This window comes from Dromiciops gliroides, chromosome 2 (genome assembly GCF_019393635.1).
Source record: "Dromiciops gliroides isolate mDroGli1 chromosome 2, mDroGli1.pri, whole genome shotgun sequence".
Taxonomy (NCBI): Eukaryota; Metazoa; Chordata; class Mammalia; order Microbiotheria; family Microbiotheriidae; genus Dromiciops; species Dromiciops gliroides.
Window position 1 is genome coordinate 662,442,282 of NC_057862.1, and position 9,805 is coordinate 662,452,086.

The window sequence follows — 9,805 nt, forward strand, 5'->3', positions numbered from 1 at the left end:
CTCCTGGATCTCAATCACTTTTCTCTTCTGCCCCTACCCCAGGCTTCCACAATGCAATTACTTGAGGATAGCAGAATCCTCCAAGGAAGTGGGGGTGGAAAGAAAGGTGTTTCCCCAAATCTTACCAAGGAATAAAAGAAAGGCAGGCTTTTAATTTGTGGAGTCTCCCTGTTAAGTCCAAAAAGGATTGTTAATTAGTGGGATACCAGGCCCTGACTGCTTTCCACTGGACAATAGACAATATTGCCCTTGGGTCTTTTGCAACGATTTCTGTCATTTTTCAGTCATGTCCACCTGTAGTAGTTGGTCATTTCCTTGTCCTAAATGAGTTTTTGTGCCTCACACAGCTAGCAATTATCCAAGGCAGGATTTGAAATCAGGATGATGAGTCCTCCTAGCCCCAGACCCAGCATTCTTTCCACTGCACCTCCTAGGTGCCCCATTAAACCATAAAACTGACTAAAACTAAAATAAACCAAGGACATACGGGTGTAGCAGGAGCACACAGCACAAGGGTCCCAAAAGCAGAGACATCTTCAGGGCACCAACGTCTCAGGGACTTTCCCTGAGCTGGAGTCAGGCACTTCTGCTCCAAGAGCCCCCACACCCCCAGCTGCTTTGCCTAAAGAGATCCCCAAGGGGCGGGCCTGCAGACACAGGGACATAAGCTAGGGCTGGGGGCAGAGCAGGCACAGGGCAGGAGACACTGTACCATGGAGTCCCTGTCCCAGCTTCTCTGCGGGCTCCTGATGCTCCTGGTCCCAGGTGAGAACAGGGGACAACACAACAGGCAGACGGGCAACTTTTCGTAGGATGAGAGAATTCAAAGGAGCTTAGAGTCTCTGGGCACATGAGCCAACACAGTCCGAGGGGTGATGTAGATTCCTCGGAGGTCAGTGGGGTTGGCAGGACCAGGCTGTCTGGGGGCCAAGTATCCAAATGGAAGGAGAATGTTCTGTTTATTTCCTGTTGGTTGATCCTTAATTCCTGCTTTTAGGTTCCAGGGGGCAAATTGTGCTGAGCCAGTCTCCAGCCTCAGTGTCTGTGACCCCAGGAGAGAGAGTCACCATCAGCTGCAAGGCCAGTCAGAGTGTCAAACACAGTAATGGAAACACTTATCTCAGTTGGGTGAAACAGAAACCTGGGCAGTCTCCTCGGGGCCTCATTTACAAGGTTTCCAACCTGCACTCAGGAGTCCCTGCCAGGTTCAGTGGCAGTGGGGCTGAGAAGGACTTCACCCTCACCATCAGCAGTGTGGAGGCTGAAGATGGGGCCTATTATTACTGTTTTCAGGCAACTTTTATTCCTCGCACAGTGCTACAGCCCCGAACAAAAACCTCCCCAGCCCAGGCTGGCTGCTCAGGGAGGTTCAGCTGCCTCTTCTGCTTCCTCTCCTGCAGCAGCTGCTGGGCTGCCTGCTCAGGTGCAGGGTCGTGGGGCTGACTGGGGGAAAGGGACTCAGGGCTCAGGGGAGAGGCCATGGACTGAGAGCTCTGTGTCCTGAGGGCTCTTGCTCCTCTTAGACATGAGCTGTGTGTAAAGAACCAGCATCTCTCAGACTGGGCCACCCTACTCTATTCTGGGCCTGAGGCACTCTCCCATTTGTATTTCCTCTGATTCCCCACTGAAGGAGAAATAAAGCAGAAACTAGAAGGCTCCTAGCAGAGGGGCATCATCTCTCCTTTCTTTCTAACTCTCTATTCCATAAGAAGTGCTGACTCGGGGGCAGCTAGATGGTGCAGTGGATAGAGCACCGGCCCTGGAGTCAGGAGTACCTGAGTTCAAATCCGGCCTCAGACACTTAACACTTACTAGCTGTGTGACCCTGGGCAAGTCACTTAACCCCAATTGCCTCACTAAAAAAAAAAAAAAAAAAAAAAAAAAAAAAAAAAGAAGTGCTGACTCATGGACCCAAGAGCTCAAGGAGACCAGTCAGCAGCCTAGGGAAACCAGTCAATGCGCCAAGCTTCAATTTCACATCCTGTGCCTATTTTCTTTGACCACGTTTTTTAATTTTATTTTTATCTCTTTTATTGCTATTAATGCTGAGGTGCAGGGGCAGATCTCTCCAGAGTCTCTTCTGTGCACCCTCTTTCCAAAGGAGACTTGAGTTCACCCAAAGGAGGGAGAGAAGGGATTGGTGCAAGTCCAAGGTGAACTCCTGACTCTTATGGGGAAGGAGGGCCCCAAGCTCTCTGTCTCTGTCTCTCTGTCTCTGTCTCTGTCTCCCTCTCTCTCTCTCTGTCTCTGTCTCTCTGTCTGTCTGTGTCTCTTTCTCTCTGCACATACACAGATACATGATTATATGTGTATATATGTATATACATACGTGTGTATGTTTGTTTATTCAAGACTTTATTCCCTTCACACCAAATGTCAGTTACCCAGAGACCAGAGCATACATCAAATGGACCTTTCAATCTGATTGGATAGCAGACAGAAAACAAGGTAATGATACAGAAGAGAATATACCAGAGGATACACAGAGTGAATGCACTTTCCTGCTCAGAGAGAAGTATTTCCATTGGTCTAAGACATCACCCTGGATTTCACCCAAGAGAAAATACCCTGAAGTCTCTAGGTTAGGATGCTTGGGATAAAGATATAATCGAGATTGTGGCTCCTCCACATGTTGGCTCCTTCCCAGTGTCTCCCTCCCTTCATGGAAGGAAGGCTCCATGAGGAGAATCAGGAACCACACATCACGTGCCTCAAAGCTGGAAGCCAAAGACTAGGATCACAACCCTATCCCTCCCGCAGGCCTAGGAAATGGAGTATATTTGCTATGGGCTGGGGTACCCCATTTGACTGGGACTGGGCACCCCAGAAGTTTTCTGGGGCAAATCAAAAGAACCTCCTCCTTGAGAAACTAAACCAAAGGACAGACACACCTAACCATTCTCCCCCACCCTTCATGGAGATAAGATTAGGTGTGGCTGCTGCCTTTGAGGTGTGAGGGGGAGAGAGATGGCTTGAGAGATCTGGAGCTGCCCCTCACCCAACTTCCCCCAGCCACCACCAGTAGGGCATGGTCCTCCCCCAATAAGGATATTTTCCACAGACCATCACCTCATCCAACCACCATCAGATAATCTCATCGGACCACCATCGGTCCTCTATAAAACTATCTGCCTGTCTTCTGCTCGAGGAGAAAGGTATCTCAGAGCCATGCCCCTGTGCCATGCCTTCTCCCCATCAGAAGAAGTCCAAGGATTTCCCTCTTGGTTTCCTTTCCCTAGCACCCTAAATAAACTATTATTTTACTCTAATTGGATTTGTGTGCAAGAGGGTATAATTCTTTAAAGAGGAATTCCTAAGAACCCCTACCCCAAACCCCAGGGAATTTTTGCCATAACATATTGACATACAAATATCGACATAATTGGGCAGCTAGGTGGTGAAGTGGATAAAGCACTGGCCCTGGATTCAGGAGGACCTGAGTTCAAATGTGACCTCAGACACTTGACACTCACTAGCTGTGTGACCCTGGGCAAATCACTTAACCCTCATTGCCCCACACCAAAAAAAAAAAATCGACATAATTATGTAACATATATTGTATGCAATAATAGACAAACACTATGGTGAGTGTATCAACATGTCAATCCATTTTGAGTCTTATGAAACTGGGCTTGAGGCCATGGGAACAATGTCAGAAACACACTTGCTACTGTACAGACAGTGCAAGTGATTCCCGCCTGCCTGTTCTCAAGCGGGATTCCTGCAAGCCACACAGATACTCCTTGACAAGAAGGTGCCTAAACCCACCACTCAGCTATTTTACTATCTTGTCTCTCACTCTTCAATCTTTAGGCAATTACTTCTATGTAAGTAGATTCCAATTAATTCTAAATAGGAGAAACAACCCCAACAATACATCTTGATCATTCTAATCATGTCCTGGGCAGTTATTAATAAGTGGTGTGAGTGACACAGAGACAGAACCTGAGGTGGGGACCTTGAGACACCAGGATCTGGAGCTTATTCTCCTTCTCCGGGACAGAGACTTATTCCTCAAGCTTCTCTTTTCTAAACTGCCTATTCCCTCTCTGTCACCCTCCCTACCTGGGCACCAGGTATCTCTGTGATTCAATAAGCCTGTCAGGCAAACAACCCAAAATGAGACTTGGAATCTAGAGAGGACTGCCTCACACAGGGGCCATTAGGACTTGTCCGGGGATTATTAATCACAGAATCTGTTTCCAGGGGAAAGGAATGACTGGGGGGCTGCCAGACTGGGAAAGGTCAGAAAGAGCAGGTCAAGGCCAAGAAGCAGAACATGGATGAGAGGCCAACTCTTGGTCATCTCTGCAATTGGCACCTGCATTGTATCAAACCCCTCCTGTTGTGATGGACAGGCTTGAGTCACTCAATGAGCTATGATTTGTCCCATGCAGGGTTATCCAAGGCAGGCCACAGTGGAGAGCTCTGACAAAAGAAATACAAACCTCTCCAGCATCATTATGAAGAAAATCTCATGGATAGTTCCAAAATGTTCAAAGAGGTGACACCAGAGGATGAGCCCCTCAGGATGCTCCATGGAAAGGTGTGGGTGGCTGTCCAATTTCCTGATAACTCACTCTAGCTCTAGCTGCTAAAGCCAAGTTTAGTTATAATTATCTTTTTTAATTGTGTTTCAGATATGAGGAAGAAAGTTCAATCTCGCTAGAGAATCTGTGGACAAAACCTTCAGGCCAAGAATGCAGCCAGAGTGAAGGAGAATGGAATCAACCCCAGAGAAGGCAGACTAAAAGCAGACCCCAGCTCCGTGCATCTGCTGGCAACATTCAATCCTCCTCCACTGGAGGATGTGGAGGTGGGCTCTGGTCTGGCTCTGGTCACATGATACTGATGTGGCATGGAATTTTGGGTCAAATTAATTGTGAGTCGTCCCAAAAGAATTAGAAGACTCAGTGACTCAGTTTCCCAAGTTTTATTCCAATGCTGTGAGTGACCACAGGGAGAGAACCAGAATATTGGAAATGTATCTCTCAAATAAGGAAAGGAAAGACAGTTATATTTAAATTGGTTATCAGTCTCATTATAATAATCTCCACCTTGGGGAGGTTCAGGGGAGGGCCCATCCTTCTCATTATAATATTCTCCCCCTAGGAGTGTGACAAGGGAAGGTTTACCCTAATTTGGAGTGCCTGGGGCTCTTAAGCCAACCCCTGAGGCGGGTACCTTTTTCAGTGATGGTGTGTTTTGGGGGTTTACATGTCATAAGGTGAGTCTGGGGACAAATTTGGTCTTTTCTGTGCATGTCCCTTTCTGATTTCCATGGCTGGTTTCAAAATATAATCATTTTTCATTAGAATTTCTGGGGGCAGCTAAGTGGCGCAGTGGATAAAGCACTGGCCTTGGATTCAGGAGGACCTGAGTTCAAATCCAGCCTCTGACACTTGACACTTACTAGATGTGTGACCCTGGGCAAGTCACTTAACCCCAATTGCCTCACCAAAAAAAAAAAAAAAGAAAGAATTTCTATAGGTTGTCTTTTTCCTTTATTGTTACTTTGACCTGACCCGCTCTGGTCCGTTATGGATGTTGATCACTATAGGTACAAGAACCTAGCATAAGTTATCCATTAAGTGAGATCTGACTCCCTTTTGGAGCTAATATCTGTATTAGAGATTGGGTCTTGGGTTTTTCTATTAACCCTTTTTTGCCTCCTACATCAATACCACTGAAACTCCTTGAACCCTGAGATTTCCTGGATCACAGAAGTTATAAGCCTGCTCAGGGAGAACTGTCTACCCTGAACCCTCTGCTCTCAGCTCATGACCAAGGCCTTGGGTGCTCTGCCTCCTAGCATACCACACTCCAAAAGGCCGAGTCCTCATCTAATCGGGAGCTGTAGTCATAGGTTAACATCCACATCAAATTAAAAGAAATTTTTAAAAACATGAAGTACCTGTGAGGTGAAAAAAGCTGAGTATTCAAAGACCAAAGAAGAACAGTTCCTGCCCTTGTAAAATTTAACATTCGGGGTGGCTAGGTGGCTCAGTGGATAGAGCATTGGCCCTGGATTCAGGAGTACTTGAGTTCAGATCCAGCCTCAGACACTAGACACTTACTAGCTGTGTGACCCTGGGCAAGTCACTTAACCCCTATTGCCCTGAAAAACAAACAAACAAACAAAATTTAACATTCAATTGGGAGAAGCCAACTAGTGTCTTCAGTATAATTGCAAGAGGGAAAGAAGCCATATATGAGAGGAGAAACAGACACCTCCCCACTGAGATGGGACCTGAGCTGTGCTCCAAAGGAAGCTGGGGATCCTGCCTGGTGGGGGGGGCGGTGTGCCTGGCCCTCTGAGGGGGCCCCCTGTGCAGGGCCTGGCAATACATGAGGGAAGGCTGTGTGCAGGAAGAGCCAGCAGGCTGGTGTTACTAGAACAGAGAGGACACAGTGCTGGGTGATATGGCATGAGCCTGGGAAGGGAGGAGGGAGCCACCCTGTGGAGAATGTGAGATGCCAGGTTGGGGACTTTGTGTTATATTCTAGGGTCATCAGAAAGGCAGTGGGGATTTTTGAGAGAGACATGTGATCAGATTGATTTAATTAATATCATTTTGGCACTTGTGTGAAAGAGGGAAAATTATAATAGTTTCTGGTGATCTGGTACTTTAGGGTAATAAAGCTTCTTTCTGAGCTTTATTAGTTCTTATCCACTTTGATTTTTTTTTTGGTGAGGCAATTGGGGTTAAGTGACTTGCCCAGGGTCACACAGCTAGTAAGTGTCAAGTGTCTGAGGCCAGATTTGTACTCAGGTCCTCCTGACTTCAGGGCTGGTGCTTTATCCACTGAGCCACCTAGCTGCCCCTCTTATCCACCCTGAAATCCTGTTGGCTCAGTCATGCATTAGGGGCAGGGTTAGATTATAAACCTTCAACAAGTCCTGAAATATATAATATATATATATAATATATAATATATATAATATATTATATATATATTATATAAAATATATAACTTGGGAAACTGAGTCACTTTGACACTTACTAGCTGTGTGACCCTGGGCAAGTCACTTAACCCCCGTTGCCCCAACAAACAAAATAAAACAAAACAAAACAAAACAAAACAAAACAAAACAAACTAAATGTGTGGTCGCCTTAAATTAGAAGCTTTTAGCATCATTTTGCCCACTCAGAGAGGGTTAGTGTCTGATCAGAGTCACACAGCCAATAAGGGGCAGAAGTGACACTTAGCCAGAACAACTCCAAGCCTGACAGTCTTTCTCCAAATATCCTTGGCAGCTTCAGGCCCATCTTTCCCAAAATAAGTGAAAGGGTCATCAGCCCTCCCTCTTCTTTCTCTGTCCTCATCTCTTCTCCCAGTATAAGTAGACAGGGACATGGGTGATATAGGGGATATAGATAGATGCTATGAACAGAGTTGTCAGTGAAATAAACATATGTGATTTAGATGAGTCGACATGGAATAATGGACAGAGAAGTGGCCTGAGAGTCAAGAAGCCCAGGACCAAGTCCTGGTTCTGACCCAGTTTGGCTGACTTCCTGGGCAAGGACTTAACCTCTGAGTGCTGCAGACAACTCCCTGGGATTGTAAACAGTAGATGCCAAGTTGCATGAGGAGATGGTTTTCACTGAGAACTTATCCCACCAAATCACATCTGGATACATCAACACCTCTACTGATACATCCCACATAACTGGGTCATGTGACAGACAGAAGCCAGGTCTACAATAAGGAAGAGACTTGAGTTCAAATCCTGCATCAGATATTTCTTGTTTTTTGTTCTTTTTTTCTTTATTTTTTTTCATCAGATATTTCTTTTTTTTTAATTTAATTTATTTTAGGCAATGGGGGTTAAGTGACTTGCCCACGGTCACACAGCTTGTAAATGTCAAGTGTCTGAGGCCGGATTTGAACTCAGGTACTCCTGAATCCAGAGCCGGTGCTTTAACATCAGATATTTCTTAACTGTGAAACCCTGACCTTGTCACTTTACCTCTATTTCCTCATCTGTAAAATTCTGTCAGTGCTAACAGGTAATAGCACTAACATCTTAGTGCAATTATAAAGGTAAAATGAGATAAAATTTTAATGTCCTTTGCAAACTTATGGGCACTTCATAAATGCTTGGTATATGTTAATAATAATAGCTTCTATTATCATTGTCATTACTATGCTATTTTGCATTATCCAGTAGAATATGAACACCTTTGCAGCCTGGACAATTTCTGCTTTTCCATTTATCTCCCTAGCACTTAGCATTGTTTTGTTTCATATCTTAATAAGTGCCTTTTCTTTCCTTTTCTTTTTTTGGTGAGGTAATTGGGGTTAAGTGACTTGCCCAGGGTCACACAGCTAGTAAGTGTTAAGTGTCTGAGGCTGGATTTGAACTCAGGTCCTCCTGAATCCAGGGTCCGTGCTCTATCTACTGTGCCACCTAGCTGCCCCAAGAAGTGCCTTTTCAACTGATGATGTCTGAATGCAGATAAAAGCCTACTTTTTCAAATTCTTTATTCATTCATTCATTTATTCATTAGGTCTAAGTCATCTTTTACAACATGACTAACCTAGACAACCTTGTAAACTAAATGTGTGGGGGGCAGCTAGTTGGTGCAGTGGATAAAGCACTGGCCCTGGATTCAGGAGGACCTGAGTTCAAATCTGGCCTCATACACTTTGACACTTACTAGCTGTGTGACCCTGGGCAAGTCACTTAACGCCCATTGCCCCAACAAACAAAACAAAACAAAACAAACTAAATGTGTGGTCACCTTAAATTAGAAGCTTTTAGCACCAGTCTTTGGGCATAAAGCATTTATTAAGCATAGTAAAAGTTAGTAAAGATAGAACATGTGGAGTAAAGAATGTTAAGAAGGAGCCTCTCTGCCCTAGGTTTCAGAATGGACTCCTTCCTTCAAAGGGCAGACCCAGGGAGCCAGCCTCACCTCCTACTTCCTATCCCCCTCCCCCACAAGGAGAGGTCCTTCAAGCTGATTGGTTGAGGGTGGTCTCTCCTGTTGATGTTGTAGTCCACAGCCTCTGAGAACAACAGCCCACTCAGGGCTGGCCAGGTGGGCTTCTCAGTCTATCAGCCAATGTCACCCAATTCAATCAATTCCAAATCAATCTTCAGTTGGGGCCCCTGGGCATCTGCCAAATACCATTGTTTTCTCACACCTAGAGATATGTTTTGCCTGACTACACATGGAAAACATAGACTGTATGAGATAATGGACTCGGGTTAGTTTTATATGAGATGATTATGGATTTGAGTCAGATTAAACTCTGAGGATGAGGTCTGGAAGATACCCAGCCCCCCCACACCCCCGACCCCCAGTATAGTTAGCTTCTCTGTCTTTGCCTAAAAGTTTTATTTCTCAGTTCTCTGTCTCCTTTACCAATCAGAAGTATTTACTGCCTGTAATAAAAATCGTGTCTCCAGTCAGCCTGCCTCCTCCCCCTACATGTCAAACCCCAGTCCCTGTCAAGGATTAATTGCAATGAGATAGGGGAATGATTTCTGCCTCCCCTCTTCTTTAAATTCCTCAGACTTGTTACCCCCCCCCTTCCCTCTTCCTTTGGTTTGACCTTGTTCCCCCTCCCCTTTTTCCCCTTGATCCTGGAACTCATATGCATGTCTCCATACATTGATCACAAGCTAAGCAAGCAACCTGGGTGAGATAGGATTGGATATTACATTGTGAGCTCACCCTAGTGCACATGGGGACTTTCCTCCCCAAAATTACTATAAAAACTCCAGGCTTGAATTGATTATTGAGGCTCAGTCTCAGGATTCAGTTTGCACATTCTCACAAGAATGTAATAA

General features: G+C 45.4%; 1 gene segment (V, D, J or C); it reads left to right on the forward strand.

Moving 5' to 3' along the window:
- The first annotated feature begins 713 nt into the window (after positions 1 to 713).
- Positions 714 to 1,443, forward strand: LOC122739573. The segment is given in 2 exon segments: positions 714 to 765; positions 998 to 1,443. Coding segments are annotated over 2 exon segments (498 nt in total).
- The last annotated feature ends 8,362 nt before the right edge of the window (positions 1,444 to 9,805 follow it).